The 25827-nt window shown below is 44.5% G+C and overlaps 1 protein-coding gene across 6 annotated transcripts in view; it reads right to left on the bottom strand.

Annotated features, from left to right (window-relative positions):
* Nucleotides 1-11437: 11437 nt before the first annotated feature.
* The window catches only part of EDC3 (enhancer of mRNA decapping 3), a 49683-nt gene continuing 35293 nt past the window's right edge, over nucleotides 11438-25827 (bottom strand). For all 6 annotated transcript variants that reach the window (XM_075345608.1, XM_075345612.1, XM_075345613.1 and 3 more), the window contains 3 exons: nucleotides 17453-17606; nucleotides 13735-13952; nucleotides 11438-12004 (listed from right to left, as the gene is read on the bottom strand). In XM_075345608.1, coding sequence (XP_075201723.1) covers nucleotides 11670-12004; nucleotides 13735-13952; nucleotides 17453-17606 — 707 coding nt within the window. In that variant the 3' untranslated portion in view covers nucleotides 11438-11669. The remainder of the gene's footprint in view (nucleotides 12005-13734; nucleotides 13953-17452; nucleotides 17607-25827) is intronic.

The raw sequence follows: 25827 nt of genomic DNA, 5'->3' as shown, positions 1-25827 counted from the left end.
CGTCTTAAGGGGTGCGACTGGCCTTGAAGGAGAGAGTGCACCCCTGTCTGTAGTGAACGCTGCTTGTCCATCGGAAGCTTCACTATCGCTGAGAGAGTATGAAACTCCATGCCAAGATATGTTAGTGATTGGGTCGGTGACAGATTTGACTTTGAAAAGTTGATGATCCACCCGAAAGTCTGGAGAGTCTCCAGCGCAACGTTCAGGCTGTGTTGGCATGCCTCTTGAGAGGGTGCCTTGACAAGTAGATCGTCCAAGTAAGGGATCACCGAGTGTCCCTGAGAGTGCAAGACTGCTACCACTGCTGCCATGACCTTGGTGAAAACCCGTGGGGCTGTCGCCAGACCAAATGGCAGGGCTACGAACTGAAGGTGTTCGTCTCCTATAACGAAGCGTAGAAAACGCTGGTGCTCTGGAGCAATCGGCACGTGAAGATAAGCATCCTTGATGTCTATTGATGCTAGGAAATCTCCTTGAGACATCGAGGCAATGACGGAGCGGAGAGATTCCATCCGGAACCGCCTGGTTTTCACGTGCTTGTTGAGCAGTTTTAGGTCCAGAACAGGACGGAAAGAGCCGTCCTTTTTTGGCACCACAAACAGATTGGAGTAAAAACCTTGACCTCGTTCCTGAAGAGGAACAGGGATCACCACTCCTTCTGCCCTTAGAGAGCACACCGCCTGCAGAAGAGCATCGGCTCGGTCGGGATGTGGGGAAGTTCTGAAGAACCGAGGCGGAGGACGAGAACTGAACTCTATCCGGTACCCGTGAGACAAAATGTCTGTTACCCACCGGTCCTTGACCTGTGGCAGCCAAATGCCGCAAAAGCGGGAGAGCCTGCCACCGACCGAGGATGCGGAGAGAGGAGGCCGAAAGTCATGAGGCAGCCGGCTTGGAAGCGGTTCCTCCGGCTGCTTTCTTTGGGCGTGAGTGAGTCCGCCAGGAATCTGAGCTCCTCTGCTCCTTCTGAGTCCTTTTGGACGAGGAGAATTGGGCCCTGCCCGAACCTCGAAAGGACCGAAACCTCGACTGTCCCCTCCACTGTTGAGGTTTGCTTGATCTGGGCTGGGGTAAGGAAGAGTCCTTACCCTTGGACTGTTTAATGATTTCAGCCAATTGCTCACCAAACAGTCTGTCTTAAGATAATGGCAAACTGGTTAAGCATTTTTTGGAAGCAGAATCTGCTTTCCATTCCTTTAACCATAAGGCTCTGCGTAAAACCACAGAGTTGGCGGACGCCATTGACGTACGGCTGGTAGAGTCCAAGACCGCATTGATAGCGTAAGTCGCAAGCGCAGACATTTGCGAGGTCAAGGACGCCACTTGCGGCACTGATGGACGTATGACAGAGTCCACCTGCGCCAGACCAGCTGAAATAGCTTGGAGTGCCCACACGGCTGCGAATGCTGGAGCAAACGACGGGCCGATAGCTTCATAGACAGATTTCAACCAAAGGTCCATCTGTCTGTCATTGGCATCTTTAAGTGAAGCCCCATCTTCCACTGCAACTATGGATCTAGCCGCAAGCCTGGAGATTGGGGGGTCCACCTTTGGACACTGGGTCCAGCGTTTGACCACGTCAGGGGGAAAGGGATAACGTGTATCCTTAAGACGTTTGGAGAAACGCTTATCTGGATAAGCATGGTGTTTCTGGACTGCTTCTCTGAAGTCAGCGTGGTCCAGAAAAGTACTCAATTTACGTTTGGGATACCTGAAATGGAATTTCTCCTGCTGTGCTGCTGCCTCCTCCGCTGGAGGAGAAATATCCAGCAGTCTATTGATGGCCGCTATAAGATCATTCACCATGGCGTCACCATCAGGGGTATCCAGGTTGAGAGCAGTCTCAGGATTAGACTCCTGATCACCTAGCTCTGTCTCATCATACAGAGAATCCTCTCGCTGAGACCCTGACCAGCGTGATGACGCCGAGGGTCTCTCCCAGCGAGCTCGCTTAGGCTGCCTGGGACTGTCGTCCGAGTCAGAGCCTTCAGCCTGTGATGCCTGGGACCCCCTTGGAGCACGGATTAGTTCCAACTGAGGGGGACCGGGGAACATTGAATCAGCAGTGCCCATGGTCTGAGTGACCGGCCTGGACTGCAAAGTTTCTAGAATTTTTGTCATAGTCACAGACATCTTATCAGCAAAAACTGCAAACTCTGTCCCCGTCACCGGGGCAGGGTTCACAGGCGTCTCTGCCTGGGCCACTACTAGCATAGACTCCGGCTGACGAAGTGGCACAGGGACCGAACATTGCACACAATGGGGGTCAGTGGAACCTGCCGGTAGATCAGCCCCACATGCGGTACAGGCAGCATATAAAGCCTGTGCCTTGGCACCCTTGCTTTTTGCGGATGACATGCTGTTGTCTCCTCAGAGCAATATAGGGGTATAAGCCAAGAAGCGACCGTACAGTGCAATATATAGGTACAGACAAAAGTACACAAAACAACACTGTGGCACTAGTGGGGTCAGCACCTAGGTGCTGCTTACCGCCCGCTTAACAGCGGGTGTGTGGTCGCCAGAATCCCCTGTCTGGGTCTCCCAGGGCTATGTCCGTTCTCCAGCTCAGACTGCGTGCAGGAATGGCTGCCGGCGTCCTGTGAAGAGGGGCGGGCCGTGGGCGTGCTGCAGACAAAGAGCGGGAAACTGGCGTCCCACTGTGCCCAGTGAGAGGGCTGGAGTATGTAAATAAGACTCCAGCCCTCGGCGCTGACTATTGTACAGCGTCTCTCCCCTTCCCTGACTGACAGGGCTGGGGGCGGGAACGAAACGTAACTAGGCCGCAGAAGCCGGGGACTAGATTTATAAGCGCTGCCGTCGTAAAAGCACGGTCGGCGCGAAGTCCCCGGCGCACCACAAGTCTCAGCCGCGCCGCAGTCTCCGGGGGCGGCCGGCGCGGTAGTTCCCCACACATAAACTCACTCAGCTAAGCTGCAGTGAGTATAACCCAAGCGCGCAGCGCTACTGTCCCCGGCGCACTAGAACACCCAGCAACGCTGGAGTGTGTCTGTGCCTGTCTGTACGGGGACACAGAGTACCTGAATGTTGCAGGGCCTTGTCCCTGACGGTACCCAGCTCCGTATCCAGCAGGATCTCCGGGTCTGTGGATGGAGCCCGGCCTCAGAGCCTGGAGGCCGGTAAGATCCCACTTCACCAGAGCCCTCAGGGGGATGGGGAAGGAAAACAGCATGTGGGCTCCAGCCTCCGTACCCGCAATGGGTACCTCAACCTTAACAAACACCGCCAACAAGAGTGGGGTGAGAAGGGAGCATGCTGGGGGCCCTTTAGCATGGGCCCTCTTTTCTTCCATCCGATATAGTCAGCAGCTACTGCTGACTAAACAGTGGAGCTATGCGTGGATGTCTGACCTCCTTCGCACAAAGCTTGAAAACTGAGCAGCCCGTGATCCCACGGGGGGTGTATAGCCAGAAGGGGAGGGGCCTTACACTTTTTAGTGTAATGCTTTGTGTGGCCTCCGGAGGCAGTAGCTATACACCCAATCGTCTGGGTCTCCCAATGGAGCGCCGAAGAAAAAATAATAAATATGTAATGTCACAACCCCCTTCATATTATAAACTTGCAACCTTTAGTACCTTCCACGTAACGTGTCTTTTTTTACTGCTCCATTCTATGTCCTGCTGTGTATAAATATGTGACTGTTCAGATTTTGTGTTATACTGACCCTGAAAAGACCTGAGTAGTCTCGAAAGCTGCTATTACCATCTTTTCAGTTAGCCACATTAAAAGGAATCAACCACTGAGAACTAAGTTCTTTTAAACAATTTTTTTTTGTACCTTTCATGGGCAGTTTATTCTACAGCTGTTTAGGCTTAAGTTACAAATAAATGATAAAAAAAAAAAAAGAAGAAGACGACGTTGGCTTGAAAGGCCATCGAACTCCAAATATCATTACACAGATTGCCAATGTACCAGGGCAATCTGTGTAATGTAAGGTATTCTAGTATGTAAAAGATGTTAAAAACGCATTACATAGGTATGTCATACGGATGCTAGGCAAGAAAAATAAAAATTGCACACTCACGACATGCAGAATGACATACGCATAACACTTGTTCTATTTTTCTGTATAAGAATCGGAGTGAATTTATATATACATACATATATACATACATACATACATACATACATACATACATATATACATACATATATACATACATACATACATACATACACAAACCCTTAAACTTAGAATTGCAGTCTTTGATCTTTTATTTAGAAGAAAGATCCTTTTAGGAGTTGGTACCTTACTGAGGAATAAAAACTCCTAGTTTATTATCTGGTGCCATACTGAATGTTGGGCAAAGATAATAACACTCATCAATAGTTTAATTTTCGAGAACCTATGACTGTACACTTTTAATCCCCTTAATCCCCTCCGTTTTGGGTGCTGGTTGTTTCTTCGCTTTGTGTTTCATGTGGAATTGCAGAAAGATAAAAATGTAACTGACTGCTAACTGCAATAAGTTCTTTTTTATCTAATGTTATAAAATACTCTCTTGAAATCCATGATGCGTTGGAGAAGCTACACCTTTTTAGCCTTAGGTTTCCTGTCCATGGGGTGCATCCCCTGTCTGGTGTTGTCAAATATTATGGGAAACACAATTATTATTGAGGAAAAACATACATCCTTTAATGCATTGCATTAAAAAGAAAAATAATCAAACCAAGACAGTCACTTGCTGTCCCCCCTGTGGATCCAGTGCAAGTGGTCAGCTCTGGAAGTGATGACAATACCATGCGGATGTCACAAGATTGCTGAAGTCTGAGATTGGCTTCAGCAGTCAGGTGACTGGAACAGTGGTTCATCCGATATTTCTTTGATAATGTGCAGTTTTGGTCATCTTACTACTGCAGCCAAAGGCTACAGCGTTCCTGAGACATTAGGACGACGTAGTCATCACTTCGAAAGTTGACCAGCAGCGCAGGCTGCACTAGATCCACAGAGGTATCAGCAGTTGAGTATGCCTCAGTTCGCAATTTTTTGTTTTTAATAGCCCATGCTTAAAATGTAGAACACTAAAAGAGAACCTGCCAGCATGATTGTAATGTAAAAGACAAGACATTGCTGTAATACTGATTAAATTGATACCTTTAGTAAAGACATCCGCTTTATTGTTGTTGTATAATTACCATTTGAAGTTTCCTTTTAATTAGATTTTGGTACACAGGGGCTGGACTGTGTAATGGGTCTTCTCTCTGTCACCAATTGCTCCGGTCAGTGAATGACCTGCCTCCTCTGAAATATCACCAGTGACTTGTCATTCAAAAACCGGAAGCAGTCAGAGGGGCTGGGGAATAAGACAAGGAGAAGACCCAGTGCACAGTGCAGCCAAAATCAAGTTATCAAAACTTTCAAATTGTGATTAAAGAAGATGCACAAAGTAGATTTCTTCACTAAGGCTATGTGCGCACTGGAAAATTCCACAAGTATTCAAAGATTACCGCACCCGCGGTAAAAAAACACGGCAAACCGCACCTGAAAACCGCATGCGGTTTGCCGCGTGCGGGTTGGGATGTGCTTTATTGCATTCAATGCAATAAAGCACATTGAAGAAGAAAAAAAAAAAAAAAAAAAAGTCATATTCTGAGATAGTAGATAGATAAAGAGACAGAAGAATAGACAGAGGGATAGATGGATAGATAGATAGACAGACAGATGGAGGGATAGATAGATAGAGGGATAGACAGACAGATGGATAGAGGACAGATCGCTGCATTTCCCACGGTCGGCAGTGAGTTCACATTACCGGCCGTGGGAAATGACCGGTAATTACCTCTGCTGTCTGCTGCGAGACAGCAGAGGTAATTCAGCGCTGTGTGTCAGTCGCGGCTGGATGTAAGCAGCGCAGGACGCCGGAGCTGTGGATTACGCCGGAGCTTTGTTTCGGGAGGGGTTAATAAAATGGTGAACGAGGCTTGTTTGTTTTATTTAAAATAAAGGATTTTTCTGTGTGTGTGTGTTTTATTCACTTTACTTACGGGTTGATCATGTCAGCTGTCACATAGACGCTGCCATGATCAAGCCTGGAGTTAATGGCGGCGATCCGCCACCATTAACTCTTTGTATTACCCTGACCGCCACTGCTACACGGCGGCAGGAAGAGCCGGGGACACGCCGGTACTGCCGCACAATGGATGCGACAGTCCCGGGGCAGCTGCGGCTGATATTCTCGGCTGCGGGAGGTGGGAGTGAGGCGGGGGACATTAACCCTGCCCCGCTCCCTCCCCAACCTGAGAATACCTGGCCGCCGCTGTGTGTTTACCTCGGCTGGACGGTAAATATGCAGCGGAGCCCACGTGCTTTGTTTTCTATATGTCCGTTTTCTTTCTATGTGTCTGTGTTCTATGTGTGTTTGTTTACTCTCTGCTTTGCTTCCTGTTCCTATAATGACATTACTTCCCTGCAAAACCGCAGACAAGCGATGTACATTACCGGAGGTAAACCGCGAAATACCGCAGGGAATAACGCAGGAAAACGCAGTGAACCGCACAGAATTTGCTGCCTGCGTTATTCCCTGCGGGATTTCACGATTAACATTGGAGTCAATGTAGTGAAATCCCGCAGCGACGTGCGGAAAAGAATTGACATGCAATTGTTTTTGCTATGGGAATCCCGCAGCAAAACATGCAGCTGTCAAATTCCGCCTAGTGCGCACAGGATTTTTTTTGCCTATAGGTTTTGCTGGTGATTCACTGCAGAGATGTTATGAACATTTTCTGCAGCGAAACATGCAGCAAAACCGCAAAAAATCCGTGGCAAAATCCGGTAAGTGCGCACATAGCCTAAGGCAGTCATGGCGAACCTTTTACAGGCCGAGTGCCCAAACTGTAGCCCTAAACCCAATTTTTTTTCCGAAGTGCCAACCAATCCTATTATATAAAGAATTGATTGTAATCTTACCTTTGCCGTCTTCTCTTCAGCAGGGGGGCATCACGCTCATGCCTGCTTACCACACATTGAAGCTGAGCCCCTGCCCTTTCCAGACACAGCAGTTGGATTGTTCTTTCTGGAAAAAAATTGCAGCATATTAGACAGAGATTTTAGCCTGGAATGCAATCAGATGTCACCCTGTAATCTACATCTACATTTCAAAGTCTGAACATCTCGAAATCTCATAAAGACGTACGAGTGGCTCCCCTCCCCTTTCATTGTGTAGTTCTGTCCCCCTTCCTGGGCCACTTCCTGGTAAACATGTCCCCCATCCTGATATAGATTTCCTACATTCTGGTATATTTGTCCCCATCATGGCACTATCCTGGTAAATGTCCTCCATCCTGGTAAATGTTACCCATTCTTGCATGTTCCCCCATGCTGGTAAATGTACCCCATTCTGACATATTGCCCATCCTTGTAATTGTTCCCCCCATCCCGGCATGTACCCCATTCCTGGTAAATGTTCCCAATCCTGGTTAATTTACCTCATCCTGGTTAATTTACCTCATCCAGGTAAATGTACCCCTTCCTGGTAAATGTACCCTATCGTGGCATGTTTCCTCCATCCTGGCATGCATGTTTCCTCCATCCTGGCATGCATGTTTCCTCCATCCTGGCATGTATGTTTCCTCCATCCTGGCATGCATGTTTCCTCCATCCTGCCATGGATGTTTCCTCCATCCTGCCATGCATGTCATCCCCCCCCCCATGCTGGCATGCATGTTCCCCCCCCCCATGCTGGCATGTGTGTTCTCCCACCCCATGCTGGCATGTGCGTTCCCCCACCCCCACTCCACGCTGGCATGTGCATTCCCCCACCCACACCCCACGCTGCCATGTGCATTCCCCCACCCCCACCCTGGCATGTGCGTTCCCCCACCCCCACGGTGCCATGTGCGTTCCCCCTCTCCCACCCCACGCTGCCATGTGCGTTCCCCCTCTCCCACCCTACGCTGGCATGTGCGTTCCCCCTCTCCCACCCCATGCTGCCATGTGCGTTCCCCCACCCCCACCCCACGCTGCCATGTGCGTTCCCCCACCCCCACCCCACGCTGCCATGTGCGTTCCCCCTCTCCCACCCCACGCTGCCATGTGCGTTCCCCCTCTCCCACCCCACGCTGCCATGTGCGTTCCCTCTCTCCCACCCCACGCTGCCATGTGCGTTCCCCCTCTCCCACCCCACGCTGCCATGTGCGTTCCCCCTCTCCCACCCCATGCTGGCGCTGCCGCACACGAGTTATAAAAAAAAAAAAAAAACGCAGCACACAACTTACCTGCACACGCTCCCCCACTGCGCGCTGCTGGATCCTCAGTTCCCACGCGGCCAGTCTCCTCCGCTCCAACACAGATTTGATCTGCCGGCGCGACTGCACTAGCAGATCAAACCTGCAGCATCGGGCGACAGCACGCATGCCACCAGAATGGGCTCAGCGTGCCCCTGGTGGCACGCGTGCCATAGGTTCGCCATCACTGGCCTAAGGTATCAATCTAATCAGTATTACAGCCATATGTTTATTCCACATTACTAAATAGTGCTGGTAGCCTATCAAAAGGGTTTCCCAAGAAGTAGAAAAAAAACCAAACTAAATAAAAAAAAGTAATAACTAAGTAGTATATTACATACTTTGGCTTTGGGGGGTATTCATTATAGAATGAAAGGAAGGGTGTCGCATTTTTTTATTTTTGTATTAGCAATAGTGATTATGAAATCAAGTATTTTTAATACAAAATTAAAAATCACTGCTTATTTAGTTTTTATTTAATTCTAATTTTACTGAAGCACTGGGGGCTGACATCTCAGATTGGGTGTTTGTAACGACAGTTACTCACCTCCTTTATACAAAATGGGGTAGAGAAGGGGTTAATGCCACGCATCAGCCGAATGAAGATGTAGAATGTTGATGAAGATAAGTATTCTTTTATTTCATAGGTCTACGTGTTTCGAGGTGAAAACCTCTTCCTCAGGACCAGTACATCAACAAGAACAAAAGGTTTTCTCCTCGAAACGCGTAGACCTATGAAATAAAAGAATACTTATCTTCATCAACATTCTACATCTTCATTCGGCTGATGCGCGACATTAACCCCTTCTCTACCCCATTTTGTATGCTCATCCACGTGGGGCTGCAGCAGATGCCATTATCTCATGCGTACTAGTGGTTGTGACTATCACAACTGATCCAGGGGAGTGTATATTTTTCAGGTATACCCCACCGATCATTTTGATATTACACTATCAGCGCTCCTTATTTTCAGATTTATACTCACCTCCTTTATGGCAGTCCCCTGGGCATAGACACTGATACTCGGGCTCCGACCTCATTTAGTAACATTAGAGAAGGTGTCTGCTGTGACCTGGATGCGCCCCCTGGGCTGTCCAGATTACAGCAGAGGAAGGAGATCAGCGCCATCATTGTGGAGCTCACAGCGTATGCTGTTATCTCCACTTTACCCGTCAACCGCCGGGATGAGAGAGTACGGGGCTCCTCTCCTCCCCTCGCCGTTACCGTCTCCAATGACACCCCTCCCCCAACTCTACCCAGCCCGGCTCCCCCCCGCCTTGGCGTGCATGCAGCAGAGCTGTATGTGTTTGTGTGCGTGTGCATGCAGAGCATGTGAGTACCGACGCCACTCCCCCCCCCCCCCACCGCTGTTACTTTCTCCAATGAAACCCACTCCACTCTCCTTGCTGCAGCGGGCATGCATGCAGAGCAGTGTGTGATTGCCGACACCCCACCCCTCCTCTGCCACTACTGTCTCCAATGACACCCCTCCCCGCTTTCCCCCGTGCCATGTATCTAATCCTCTCCTGTGTGATATAGCTCAGCAGGCTGTATCTAATCGTATCCTGTGTGTGATACTGTCTCCAGAGCTAGGTATCTAATCCTCTCCTGTGTGGTACTCTCTGCTGAGCTGTTTATTTAATCCTGTCCTGTTTGGTACCGTCTGCTGAGTTGTGTATCTAATGCTCTCCTGTGGGATACTGTCTGCTGAGCTTTGTATCTAATCATCTCCTGTGTGGTACCGTCTGCTGAGCGGTGTATCTAATCCTCTACTGTGAGATACAGTCTACGGAGCTGTGAATCTAATCCTGTCCTGTGTGATACTCCTGTCCTTGGTGACACTTTAGGCATTTATGGTCACCAGCAAAATAGCTCTGTACTGTGTCCCTAAATTTCATTCTCGGTTATCCTTTGGAAACACCCAGATTGGGAGGGGGAGGTGACCACACACAGGAGAGCAGATCCTACCCACTTTACTGCAGTTGTAATCCAGGCTATTTCTACAGTAGGATTTCAGCAGCTACTCCCCCTACTGTTTAAGAGTGGAAAATGTCAAGCTTTAATTTTTTTTTATATTTTGCTCAATTAAAAAACAAATATCTAAACAAAACATTAATATTTTACATTTTTTCCAGTTATTGAAATTTTTTTTTTGGACGACACCTTCCCTTTAAAATGGTCTATGCCTTGTTACACTAACATAAACCTGTCCTATAGTAGGACAGATGACTGAGCATGTGCAGAATAAAGTTTTTCCCCTTTTCTTCATGTGGAAGATTTGCTCACTGTGGACATCCTGATGTAATACTGGAGATGTGTTGAGGTAAGACACGGCGGCTCACACTGCTGTCCACAATGTCTTTGTGATCCAATGCTGGAGATACCAGGGGTGCTGACACTACTGTCTATCCGTGGTATCTAGGCTTTCTGATTTACTACTGGAGATACCATGAGTATTGAGATAGTTTGTTCACATTGTTGTCCACCATTCTAAGATAAAGTAGCTGCTCCACTGTTGTCCACCATGTCTTTCTGATCTAATACTGGAGACACCAGGGGTGCTGAGGTAAGAAGAAGAAGCTGCTCACACTGCTATCCACCAGGTCGCTCTAAGCACTGAGCTGCTGTTATGATTTGGTGATAGATTGACAATATGTGTTATAGCTCATCATCGGGTCACATCAACTGAATTTTCTATAACTCCTGCTGATTCACATTTGTTCCATTTACATTTTAGGACAGGTTTCTGCCAGTGTAGCAATGTAATCACTATAAAATAAAAAAAAATCCACTGTCTTGTTAGTCAAAACAAGTATGTTTCGTAATGACATAACATTATAGGTCTTTAATCTAATTCAGATTTATGGATAGATTTTTGTTTGTAGAAATAAAAGTAGCAAATCTTTCACATGTGAACATAGTGCCTCTCATCATCAATGATATTGTGAGCTCAGCTATATTGCCCTCCAACAATTAAGAACAAATCACACCATATATACCGAGAACACCAAGTGCTTCATTTGGTACATACCACATGAATCAAGTGATAACATGGCAATAAACAGCTGGTAATGCTACACAGTAACAGAATTGTTTTGCACAAGCAATGTGAATCCAAAAACTGTTTAAAACAGTATTAAATAAAAAAAAAAAAAAAAAAAAACAGAACAAAAACAGAACAAAAGCAAAAAAAAAATAAATAAAATAATTCATTTTTTTTATAGGAAGTACACTTCTTGCATTGTTTACTTGGCAGGTATGGAGGATACGAAAAGAAATAAAAACATTTTGTTTCCTCAACCTGTGATTGTGGCCAGAAATTTACCACTGTGGTGGAAATGGGACAGATATGGCAGTCTAGTGCCCATATTAAGGCACAGTTTTGATAGTTGTGTGGCTTTATTAAACACTTGATGCTCGTATTATGCCTACATGGAATGAAGAGGAATGACAAACTTGCAGCCAAAAGGTGAATGATAGGTGATTCCAACCTCTCTGAAAACCTTTTGGGGAATGCCAATGTCACACAAGTAAACTCTCCCAGCCTGCTCCCCAAGGGCTAATGGAAGACCCAGCTGTAGTGACCACTTGGCATGGATACCCTGCTCTGGGTCAGCGACCGGAGGGTCAATGCCAAGCACTGGGGCTCGGTTCTGATTAGCCCAGTCCACAGCTGCTCTGTACCATGGTTGGTCTCGCAGGAAGGCATTTTCATGGCAGTCCAGACAATTAATAACCAGGTCTACAGGACAATTTGGTAGATCTGAAAAAGAGATAACAGTGAAATGTAACATAGGAAAAATATGTAATATTTGTCAGAATACATTATACAATATATACATAGAGTAATACATCACATTTCAAAAACGTAAACTTTGTTGGGTTCCTAATTGTACAAGAAAGATAAAATGAAGAAAAAGATTTGGTATGGTTTTGCATTTTTCAGACAGCCACAAGATGGCAGTATTACACTGCGTGATGCAATATGAATTACTGTGATTTCTGATGCTCCACTTAACATAACTAGCACCTTCTGCTTTTGGCTCTGACCAGTGTACCTATAAAATGGCTTTTTTTGCAAATCCTACACAATTATGTCATTAAGGCACATATAGGTTGTGTCTAATCTGCTTCTCGTATTTGAAGGGACTAGCTAATTATACACACGTGATATATACACATTTTATGACATCATGGAACTTTGGTAAGTCACTGTATGTCATCCAATTCAGCTGACTTCTTTAATCTTGAGCTTCGTTTATACAACTGTATATATGTAAAACGGACCCTTTTTTTAATCTCACGTGTCACCCATATCGCTTATGTTGCAAACCTTTTTTTCTCGTTTCTTTTTATAAACTGCAGAAGAGGACTAATCTAAATGGATTAATCTATGGAGTCTTAGTAATGGGATCACTAATATCTGGTTGAAACATGGGTAGAACGCTGAAATACAAAAAGTTTGTTTTCATCTGTGTTTACCAAATCCCTTACAGACATTAAATGGTCTGATCTGTGAAATGAATATAGGATAGCCTCTTGGATCCATAATTTAAAATGGATCTGTGTATGGCTCAAGGAAACTGTGGGTCAAAGTGCTGTCCATGAAAGACAGAATATAGGAGGTTTACATTAGAAGTGTGAATGTAGCCTGACAAAATAAAATTTTACAGATGTTCCACTTTCGGAGGATTTTTTGCCCTAAAATTAATTTTAAATTTCTTCCTTTTTTAGCAGCCCTCAGCAAAAAACAATTACAGGCTACTTCATTGCCTACTCTGTCTTGTGAATGACTTAGACCCAAAGCAAAAGGTCAACCTTCAGCAGAAGTGAGCAAGGGCAAACCAGCAGTCAGGCAGAATGCTAAAAGGGGTTGTCTTGTGTTATATGATAAGAGTGACTGCAGACTTAGGAAATCTCCCAGCGCACACACTGGCTGCCAGGATTTGCTGGTTTCTGAGCCGGGAACGACAGTCATGTGATGCAATTGTGCGATATGCATGTTCATGGCCAGAACCAGACTAGAGGGCACAGCCTCAATGCAAGTATGTGGAGTAGGTGTTCCCAACTAGTAGGTGTGGCCTTGCGCAATGCACTTGTATTACGAGAGGCTGTGCCCACTAGTAGAGTTCTGTCCAAGAACATGCATATCACACAATTGCGGTCACACGACAGCCGTTCCCGGCTCAGGAACTGGCGACTCCTTGCAGCGTCCAGTGTGCGTGCTGGGAGGATTTATCAGTCTGCAGCCACATTAAAGGACTGCAGACTTATTTTAGACCGGACAACCAATTTAAAGGGAACCTGTCACGTTAAATAGTTAATGGTACCCGATTTACAGGCAGGATGCTAAAGAGCTTGGTTTGAGCAGTCATTGTGCTGACAATCTTTACTGGAGAGGATTTACTATTGGGTTCAGTGATCAGCTATTAAAAATCTGCAGTCTATAAAAGCATATGTATGACTATCTCATGATACATTTCAAATACTGACCTTTAACGTTTGAAACCTGCTTGCCCTCTGTTCGACAAAACAGATTTAGCTCATTGGTAACCGGTTCCAACATCTTCACAAAATTCGGTAGAAATAGTATGATATCTACATCATGATTGGCCAAGTGCCGACCACAGCTTATTCCCTGAGCCCCTTTGATGTGCGGTCCACACAGAAGGGCAACAATAGGTCGTTGGTGAACATTTTTCGGATTAAGCCTAGAGAGAAAAAAATACAAAAAAAAAAAAAACAACAATTACGGAATAAAAATGGTAATACACTCATACTGACACCAATTACTTGCAATTCAATTCCTCACTATCAGTTTAATGAAACGTCCTTCTAAGGCGTTGTACACATGTTGATTATTTGGTGAGTTTATTAACCACACCAGCTTAGGACCTAAACATCCAGCATCTACCCCTCCAAGATCCAGGCTAGCCAGCCGGACAGCTGCTGCAACAATCGGTTTGCTTAGCCAAAGAATTTCTGCACAAAACGGTCAGGAACAGTCTCAGGGAAGCTGACCTGCAAGAGTCTCCACTATTGCAGTTCGTCGTCGTAACAGCAGAGATAATAACTTCCTATGAATGCTGGCTCGCAGATGGCATTCACAGGAAGATAGTCAAGATAGACACAGGGGGTCATCATTTGACCCCTAGTTGTCATGTCACGGGGCAGTCGTTGGGAGAGGGGAAGTCGTGCTTCCCATCTGTGCGTATTAAATCTCGCTGTCAGAGTTTGACAGTGGGATTTAACTAGTTAACAGACAACGTGTGCAAGGAAGGATGCGGGCCAGCCATAATAGGCACTATGGTCACTTATGACTACTTTGACAATACAGTGGAACCTTTGTTAACGAGAACAATCCGTTCTGGGAGTGTGCTTGTAAACCAAGTTACTTGTCTAGCAAAGCAAGATTTCCCATAGGAAATCATTGGAATTCAGACAATTCGTTCCACAACTTGTTCAATGTCCCATCCTGGTCCCCTATTGTGCCATTCCATTCACATGCAAACACACACATTATTCTCACTTTACCTTCCGTTCCATCGTCGGCCTCCTAGTTCTTGCAGTTCGCCGGTACAGGATATGTATCGGGTAACCATCGCGATGATGGAGGAACTTCCGCTGCCAGCGCGCTCATGTCAAAGGCAGGAGCCGCTTGCCTCTGATCGGTCAGCGCACTGCCTTTGACTAGCAGACGACAGCGGAAGTTCCTCAATCGTTGCAATACACATCCTGCAGTGGCGAACTGCAAGAACCAGGAGGCCGGCGATGGAACGGAAGGTAAGGTGAGGTGAGCATAATGTGTGTGTGCGCGCGTTTGTGCGGACTGCAAGAGCGAGTTAGAGCGTGGTGGAAGTACGGAACCGGGAGTGTATGCAGTCAGTATTTGCGCATACAGCAAAGCTTGCTCATAAACTGAGTTACAAATTTACAGCAAGCTTTAAATTTAACTTCTACCTTATAATTTAGCAAAATCCTCTATCTAGGGCTGTCCACTCTTATTTAAGAAGATTTGTCACTAGGTTAAAAGTTACCAGTTTTTGTTCTTAGTTTATTCCCACTACTCCTTTGAGAAATCGTTCTTTTGTGTTTGTCATTTTTTTTAAATCCGCCATATAGTTTTAGAGATATGGGCTTTTTTTTTATTTAGTACTTCTTTTTATGTGCTTTCCCATGTGGTGTGTTGCTTACAAGATTCTCTGGGGGAAAGTCTAGCTTCTGTGCATTTTTGGCCTGCGAGCAGCGCCCCTTTGTAAAGACCATAAGAAGTAACACTACATAAAAAGGCTTATAAAATCTATTTAGGTGCAGATATAGGTTCAATCTAAAGTATCTGATAATATCCTGATGACATAAAAAAAAAAAAAAAAAGTCTTTGAATTTCATTTGCTGTCACTTTGTGTCCAATGTGACTACAATTATAGTTCCATGACAATATTTAAAAATCATATCTAAACACTGCGCTCATTTTTATGAAGATTGGTAGCAAATACTTAGCAGTAATTCATCAAATCATATGAATAAGGCAAGAAGGCAGCATTAGTCCCTTCTCCAGTGAGGCTTACAATCTAATTTCCCTATGCAGAAGAAATATGCTTGCACAATAGAAGAGATAACAAATTTATGTTATCGGCCTCAATAACACTACTATATAGTTATACAAATTACTACACAATCTACACGGCACATGATATTTTTTATTAGTAAAATGATTTACAGATTATGTTACAAGGCAATAAACAGGCACTGAATGTTAAGTCCCAGGAGATGTCGGCGTGTTTCATGCAGAAGTAATGATATCCGGTTTATTCACACTTTGAAGACCAACCCACACCTAGTAATTTATTTGTGCTTGTTTATACACACGCAAGGCTTGCTTAGCACGACCTTGCTAAATTGGCTTGCACTGTAGTACCCTGCGTGAAACTGGTATTACTGGTGTGGTGTGAGAGCAGGAAGAGAGGAGGGCAGAAGATCTGCATCGCGTGTGAGAAGAACATTCCTAACAGACTTGTATCACTTTAACAGTGGGAAATAGAGGCCTGGTTGTATAACTGGCTTCATTCCTCCTCTTATCTTGCACGCCTGGTGGCCGGGTTCCCAGTTTTAAGACTAGACATTGGCTTGGCAGCTCTAATAATGATACAATTAGAAACTCAAGGTTTTATGCAACTTGCTTTCACCTCATGCCTGTGACCAATCAGTATATGCTGCATATAGATAAGTTAGTTCATCTATATTGAACCCCCCCCCCCCCCTTTGAAGTTTGGACAAGAGTTCTACCTTATGCTGACTTTAGAACATAATTGTAAGTTGGGTAAAATAAAAACCTTATGATACGATGATACGAGGAGTAAAGTACTTGATGCAAGAAAATCCAACATTGGGGATTGTCTATCCATGTCAGGTTATCATTACTGCTGCAGGAGGAACGAACGGAGACCAGAGGGGACAGAAAGTGTTGGAGAGGTTGGGGGGGGGAGGGAGAGGGATGAGAGGTAGGTGGAGTAGGCTGTATCAATGGGAAATCAGAAAAGTATGACTTTTTAGGGCCCTTTCACACATCTGGCTTTTCGCCGGATCTGGCGCACCAGTACAATGGCAGCGCGACAAGCTCTGGTCACATGCTGTCAGGTGACCGGAGCATGTGACCCGGAAGTTGCCGCGCTGCCATTGTACTGTATCACACTGTACTGGAGTGTGCCGGATCCGCCAATCCGGCGAAAAGCTGCATGTGTGAAATGACCCTTACTATTTTAACCCAAAGAAATAAAAAAACCTCTTGGATCTAGAGACCACCTATAAAAAAAAACAAAAAAAAAAAAGAGACAATGGAGGGATGGCTTGATCTACTGAGGCCCACAACTTGTGGGCATCAGGCAGAGAGGCAAGCATTGCAACTTGCGATTCTTGCCTCTCTCTGCCTCATGGCAGCCCCGTTAACTATGAACCTCCTTGGAAAAAAATCCCACAACTATATTCCGGTCTAGACTTAATTACCTTTTTTTTTTATTCTTTTACCCAATTACCAGCATTTTGGCTATGCTAACTTTTTTTTTAAAAAAAAAAAACAAACAAAAACATGGCACTATTTTGTACTTTTTAAGTTTCCATATCCCTAATCACATTTGCCAGATCTGTTAACAGAAAAGTTAGCCTTGTTATAGAACTCATATTCGTAAGCAAAGTAATTTTCTTTTTGACTCACCTGTTTGGCCCACCAAGAAGTGTTAGTGCCATCTGACTGGCACAAACTCCTGACATTTCCAAACGTTTCTCAACAGATAAGCCATGCTTCTCGGCCACGCTTAAGAGCTTCTTGTGCAATCCATATGAAATGCTGGGTACTACCAAACCTGAATCTGGAGAATAAAGAAGAGTTTGAGATAAAAGGAAAGCAAAAACGTAGGGGAAAGTTTATGAAGTGCAATGAACTCATGTGAATAGGGCTTGCAGAAATCCATAGGCTTCTCACCAACACAAGCCCATTCAGATGCATCCATGTATGGAGGAAATATTTCAGGGTAGATTTTCCTATTCTTTGTAGCTCAAATTGATAAGCTGCAATCCCCAACAAATCCCATGGGTTTTTTCTCCTAGACAAAAGAGTATACAAGAGAAATGTACAACCCCCAACAGAGGGGAAAAAAAAAAAAAAAAAAAGATTGCACGATGTGTAAAATTTAAACAAGAAAACCATGATTTAGAAATCTTACAGCCATACTTTATTCACAACAAAACAAAGAACACAAGAAGTTGAAAGTTATATTTTTTTTCAAAAGGGAAATGGAAAAATCATTTATACTAACTTAGAAATTGATGGCAGTAGTACATGTATAATAAAAATATAAAAAAAACTTGGGACCGGGGTTATGTCTATTGTGCAGCATCCCCTCTTCTTTTTACAACAGTCTAATCATCTGGAAATGAGGAGACCAACAGTTTGTGTTTTTGGAGAGGAAGGTTGTCCCATTTTTCTCTGTTGAAGGATCCTTGGTGCACAACAGTCCGGGGCTTATTTTTTTGCTATTAGTGAAAGGTCCGGACTATAGATGGATAGTTCATCAAAGCACTGCTGTTGTGATGGATGCATTATGCGCTGCTTTAAAATGGTCTTGCTAAAACATGAAGGGACTCCTCTGAAATAAGCAATGTTTGGATTGCAGCACATGCTGATCTAAAATGTCTATAAAGAAAGGTGCTATTCAATGCTGAGCATGATGTGTAACCTGCCTATGCTGTAGGCACTAATACAACCCCATACCATTAGAGATGCAGGCCTTTGAACTGTGCAGTGATAAGCTGGATGGTTCCTCTCCACAAGTCGCAGGACATGGCATCGGTGGTTTCCACAAAGAATTTAAAATTTCGATTCATTTGACCACAAGAGTTTTCCATTTCCCTCAGTCCATTTTAAATAATCTTTGACCCAGAGAAAACTGCAGGGATTCTGGATTGTGTTGACATTTGACTACTTCTCTGCATGATAAAGTGATAAAGCGTTAACTTCTATTTTTGGATTGAAAGGCAAACTGTTTGCAGACAATGATTTCTGGAAGTATTTTTGAGCCCATGCAGTGATTTGCACAGCCGAATCACAACCGATTTTCATTTAGTGTCGCCTAAGAGCCGGTATATCACGAACATTGACTGTCAGACATCCCTTGCAAACTGGATATCGCCAGAAACTTTAAATATTTTGATATTATGTACTGTAGATGGAATATTCAAAGTCTTTGCAATTTTATGTTGAGGAACAATTTCTAAAATTGATCCACTAATCTTGGATGCAATTCACAGATTGGTGAACTTCTGACCATCTTTGTGTCAGAGAGACTCTGCCTCTCTAACATGCTCTTATTATATACAGTCGTGTGTCCAAGTTGAAAATTGATTCTCTGTTTTTATTACAACCATACTTTTCTAGTCTTTTGTTACCCCATAACCAACTGTTTTGAGATGCAGTGCTGCCATCAATTTCTGATTTTTTTTTTTTAATCAAATCGAAAAATGTCTTAACTTTCACCTTCTGATCTGTGTTCTGTGTTGTGCAGTGAATAAAATATAATGAGAAGATATCCAATTCATTGCATTCTAGTTTTCTTTACACAGCATCCCAACTTATTGGAATTGGGGTTGTACAATACTGGCTTACGTTCTTAGGCTATGTGCCCACGTTGCGCATTTGCGTGCAGTTACGCTGCATATTGCATTGTAGCGTAATGCATGCGTCCTGCATCCCCTGCACAACCTATGAAGATTGTGCATAATCCATGCTGCCAAATCGCTGCGTTGTAAAAAGCAACATGTCACTTATTCCGTGCGCTTTGGATGCAGCCCCCTCTCTGTCTATGGGAGAGGCTATAACCAGAGCGCATGAAAATCGGCTTTTCAGTACGCAGTGTTTCTGCAGCGATTTGAAGCACACATGTGCTGTTCAAATCGCTGCAGAAGTTTCTGCAGGGACACAACGCAACGTGGGCACATAGCCTTAGTCCAGTTAAAAATATGTATAAGGTCTTCACCTATCAAGAGGTTGTTTAAGAAGAAATTCTAAGAAGATCTTGCCATATTTTACTACATCACTCCCACCGATTTCAATTAAGATGTTAAATATGCATTTATGAACAGTTTTAAAAATAACTTTGGATTGTGGAAATTAACTCTTACTTATCTCTTTTTCTGATTGTAATAATTAAATGATGTACTGTATATATAAACTAAAGGGGCAAAGGGCCTAGTTCTCCAGCATTCTGATAAGGAAAGATATGGCATTGTGTTTATTCACACAATTCACAGTTGCGTGCAATACACTGTAGACTAACTTGACTATGGGTGCCACCCGTGTCACATGGGGAGCAGAGTCTGTTGTTCTACTGCACGAAAGGCTGGCAGCTGTGATTAGGAATTGGCACAAAGGCGAAGGCAAGCAGCCAAGCCTCTCACCTCAGATAGAGGCAGCTGGCGACTTCTGGCACAAGTAGATTTGCTTCTCACGTTAGGGTCATGGAACTGCCATGATCCAAACCTTGTCCTTCTGTCCTGTGCCCTTATGAACCAGCACTCTTTAGCAATTACCCCAATGGAAAAGATTGTAAAGGTAGCACAAAACAGAAAAAAAAAAAAAAACCCACACCAAAAAGCAACCACTGCCACTACAAAAAGTCTACATTTTGTGAAGCTATTGAACCCACACATAGTGAGAACCTAACCCTAGATCCATTGTGACTTAAAATTAATAAAGCATGCAATTATATACAGATTATATAATATGGGAAAAAATACATACATCTTTGAAGTCTATAGTTTTACAGAGAAATAATAAATTCTGGCCTTTAGAAGGGTTAAAAAATAAAAATAAAAATAAAAAAAAAATCACATGACCGATTAGTGTTATTTAAAAATAAATAAATCAAAAATTATAATATATATGTAATTATTATTATTACTACTACTACTAAAAACGCCAAAATGCAGACATAGTGTGAGACATTAAATACACCTTAGGAATTAAAGGGAACCTGTCACGGTGAAGATGCAGTGCAATCTGCAGGCAGCATGTTACAGAGCAGGGGAAGCTGAGCAGATTGATATGTCGTTTTGTGAGAAAAGATTCAGTATAACCTGTGATTTTATAATTTAACCCTGTGCTGCTTTTGGGATTTTCGCTCCAATGGGCAGTACTATCACTGAATAACTTTCTTTGTAGTAGTGTGCATACAGAGAGCCGTCAGTCACTGAAAGAACCGCTCACTGGACTGAAAATACCAGCAAAAGCAGATGATTAAAGAGAACCTGTCAGGTGCAATATGCACCCAGAACCACGAGCAGTCCTGGGTGCATATTGCTAATCCCTGCCCAACTGTCCCTCTATACACTAGCAGAGATAAAGAGATCTTTAAAAAAATTATTTCTAAAGATCTTTTCTCATATGCTAATGAGCACAGTGACTAGTTGCAAGGAAGTTAGTTTCCCCTAACTAGTCCACCCTCTTAGCATGTTAGCACGCCCACAGAGGCGTGCTAACATGCTATTCAATGTCCATCAGTGGTGATGTGCGTACCTGTGTCCATTGTCACCGCTTCAGATGCCAGCTTTAGGCTCAATGCGCATGATCAGAAGTCCTGCCACATCCGGTCATGCGCACAATGAAGCCCGGTGTACGCTTACCGGCTTCAGAGAGGTCTCGTGCACATGACCGGAAGTCATCGGGACTTCTGATCATGTGCACTGACCCCAAAACCGGCGTCTGAAGCGTTGACAGCGGACAATCCTAAGAGGGCGGATTAGTCGGGGGAAACTAACACCCTTGCGACTAGTCTCTGCACTCATTAGCATATCATAAAGGATCGTTAGAAATACTTTTTCTAGAGATCTCTTTATGCTACTAAATACAGGGACGATTAGGCAGAGAGTAGCAATATGCACTAAGAAGAGACAGTGGCCGACCCCTTCAACACTGCTTAAACTATATGCTAACTTATTCCTTCTCTATAGTTTGGAACCTTTGAATATTGAATCCCAATATCACTTTATGTGCACGACATCTAAAATCTGACCAAATATTGACTTCCTTGACAAGGTAAATTGGAAGAAAAAAAAAAAAAAGATAATGAGCTGTCAGACAGGTTGCTCCAGCTGCACCTGCTTTCCCCAGCTGTTCAATAGTCACACGCAACATACCCTCCCATTCATAGGAGGCCTCATTCATCTAGTGTGTTCCCTAGCACAGATATACCTTTAGATTTAACCCATTTATGCCTTGTGCAGCTGCAGTTGTGTATCATGGTCAATCTCATTAGAATAGGTCTGAAAACAGTGTCCCAGAGTACAACGAACCCTATTAAGGCACATTTCCTGACAGAATGACCAGCAATCAAGGATATAGCAAATAGCTCATTTAAAGGCCATATTAAAAAGAACTCATGGGGATGAGAAATCATTAAAGTGAACCTGTCAGTTGGTTCATGCGGTCCAAACCACAGGCAGCCAAGTGTTGTCATCAAACGTTCCAGCGTTTCAGAGAACAGAAGTTAGAGGAAACGTACGGGGACCATAGCCAACGACTAGACTAGTTCAGGGATGCACCAGATGGCCATTCGCTGCATGACTCTAGGTGATTGCCTAGTATAAATCACTATAGGAAGAGACCTGTGAATCATGTGGAGTAGTGCTGGGATAACACTGCCAGGGGCAGACCTAGACCGCTCTAGTCTTTCGCTGTAGCCATCGGTCAGATTGTTTCAAAGAAATATATCCGAAAGGGAGAAGCAGGGCCGGCACCAATTCCAAACACAGACCTGGCTCCACTTAATAGTCTCCAGACAGACACAGAGAGCTGCAGTGATATCAGCATTTAAAATACAGGGAGGTGCTCCACCTGGCAATCAGCACAAAAGCCCAAATCCACCGAGGGAGAAAAAAAAAAAGTGGCACTCACCATTAGTAGAAATCTTATTTCATCCAAAAATTAAAAAACACATACAGGAGGGGGATGCGGGATACATCTAAGATGCAGGGCACGCCAAGACGACGGCGACCGTTTTGCACATCTAGGCGCTTCGTCAGGTCCTGACACAAGGGGGACCATTTCTTTTCTCCCTATGTGGATTCAGAGAACTATATACTTGGCTGCAATCGTGTAGCTGGGCTCAGATCCATGTTGCCCCTTTTAAAAGGGACTGTCAGTACAGGAAGACTATTCATACAGACTACAGGCGCTTGTGCATCATGGCGGCTATTCTTTTATATCCATCTACCCATCTGCTTGTTTTCCATCTATCTCCTCCCTTCTCTGGCTCTATGAAGCCAGAGTCGTCAATCTAAAAGAAGAGGGAGGGTGGAGACAGATGGAAAACAAGCGGGTGGGAGGGTGCACTTAAATGATTAGAACCGCCATGATGCACTAAGTGCCTGTACTTGGTTTGAAAGGTCATCCTGTGCTGACAGAGTCCCTTTAAGAGGATCGCACATCCGTTCTTCACAATATCAAGATTTCCCATTTACATGGGGAGATGTACTGTTGACAACATTTAAGCCAGAATAAAGGGTACAATTAGCCGACAGTCCAATGATCAGCCCATGTAAAAAAACACCTTTAAGTGAGTTTTAGTTTTAGGCCGGTTTCAGATGTCCGTGTTTAATCCAGTACAAGCCACACGCATGGTTATGGTCATACATGCATCACGCGTATGTCATACGTCTGACATCTGTGTTTGCAAACGTATGACACGCACCGGAGAAAACACGGGTCTTTGAAATAAAAAGATTTTCCATATTCAACTGTATCCAGCGCTGTTTTCTTCGGCTCTGCTGCCTCCTGCTTCTGACCGCCGCTCATTATATTCATTGATTATTCACTGCACTGAGGAGCTGGAAGCCAGGGACAGCCCCGCCAAGGACAGCATCAGGGACAGGTGAGTATTCAGCAAGCAGTGTGTGTGCAGTGACGTCCAGGTGGTCATTGGAGTTCTCAATGAACTGATGACATCCTGATGACACCCTCGGGTGTCAGGACGGTGACTTCACGGGTTCATCAGAGTTTATTGTGAACTCTGATGACCTCCTGGACGTTACTGCACACACAATGCTTGCTTGCTGAATACTCACCTGTCATCAGCGATGCTGTCCTCCGGAATGCTGTCCCTGCGATGCTCAGGCTTAGAGGTCCTCAACACACACAGTGCTTAGTACTCAACTGTCCCCGGCGATGCTATCCCCAGCACTGAAGTCCATAGCGCTGATCTGGCTTCCAAGTCCTCAGTGCAGTTAATAATCAATGAATATAATTAGCGGGGGTCAGAAGTGGGAGGCAGCAGAGCCGAAGACAGCAGCGCTGGATACAGGTGAATATAGAAAATCTACTTAAAGGGAACCTGTCACCAGTTCTTTCACTATGAAACCAAAAGTGTCACCTTCTGCAGGTCCTGGGCTGCATTCTATGACGGTGTACCTTGTGCCCTGACTCAACTTTATAAAATCTGACAATTAGGTATGTTAATGACCTGTGGGGCTCAGATGGGCGTGCTCATTTTCGTCTCCTGTCCCTCCTTCAGGCCTTCTTCGCCATCCTCCTTTCATGACTGATGTGACGAGGCCGCAGTCATGCACACTGCTTGGCCAAATCTCGCATCTGTGCAGTCAGCACGAGCCGGTGCTGTGTTTGCGCATGCGCGAGATTATGGTTGGTCACGAGGATGACCCAGGGACCATTATGCACAATGCGGGGTCATGGAGGGGGGGGGGGTTTGTCACACGGTCTGTGTGAAAACACGGCCGTGTGAGTAACAGTATAGAAAAAGATGGGTACGTGAGGCATCCATCCATGTCAAAAACGGATGTCACACGTACCTGAAACACGGATGTCTGAAACCAGCCTTACCAAGTATTGTGCTTCCACAACCCAATAAGCTAACTAGCTAGCTACATTAGTGTCCTTTGCTTCCATGACCAAATTAATGGCCTGTTTTTAGGTATAAGCCTGAATTTGGTGCCGTACAAAAGGATGTATCCAATAAGTCTGTGTTTATTTGTCCATGTGACAGTCTCAAGTCACACTTAACTGAACTTGCTTCACTCTATCGATACACTTTGGGCTGCACATAGACTGGCATTTCTAATATATAGTCATGCATGTTACAAAAGAAAAAAAAGAGTGGTGAGTGGAACTTTACAGATATATCATTTAATCCCATGTGTGAACGTTGCGCAGCTGAAAATCAAAACAAAAAAGCAGTTCTAGTATTCTCCAAACTGATCGATATGTCCTTGCATGGATAGTATCAATTTACAAAACCATGCAAAATTGGCTGGAAAGTGAGTCAGTGGTTTTCGGTGGCTACATGTGTCCACACTTATCAGTACTAATGGAAACTGATTTTTACTTTGCATAACTATTAGATCCCAGAGATGGAGGATACAGAGACATGCATTGTTGTTCAGTATTGGAAAGGGTAATCATGATTAATTATTGCAAACAAGATAAACATGATGTAATTACACCTAATAACAGATGCCTGCATTCCTGACACTTTGCGTGCCATACAACACTATCCTGCTGGCATTGCTCACACTATACAGGAAGGCAACTTTCAGGAACTGGCAGGCAATGTATTTAACTCCTTAACTTATGCCAAGGTGAACCATCGCACACAACCTAATCGAGGACAGAGAGGGAGAAAGTCCTGTCACGCAATCAGGGAGAATCTAAAGCTAATGTTTAGACTTTTAATTACTGGATGACATATGTGCGAGTGAAGAAGGAACACCTCCTGCCTCACACACACGCAAGGCAATTCTAGTCAAACCACAGCAGAAGTAATAAGGGATGTAATATAAACTTTACAGTGGGGTAAAAAGAGGAGCAGGCGCTCCTCGGGGAGATGAGAAAGCTGGAAGGTGAAGTTAAACATAAAATCTAGGGGGGAGCTTGGCAAAGCGCTATATGTTCTTCTAAACAAGCTGGACCTCAGGCACAATGGGGCATGCTGTGGATAGGAAGCTGGGGGGAGGCTTGGCTGCTCAGGAAGCCAAGTAATTAAAGAGGCCCTGAAAGGAGGAGGGATGGGGGGCTGTTTGAAAAGT

Source organism: Anomaloglossus baeobatrachus, chromosome 4 (assembly GCF_048569485.1).
Source record: "Anomaloglossus baeobatrachus isolate aAnoBae1 chromosome 4, aAnoBae1.hap1, whole genome shotgun sequence".
In the NCBI taxonomy this organism is placed as follows: Eukaryota; Metazoa; Chordata; class Amphibia; order Anura; family Aromobatidae; genus Anomaloglossus; species Anomaloglossus baeobatrachus.
This window is presented reverse-complemented; position numbering and strand designations above follow the sequence as displayed.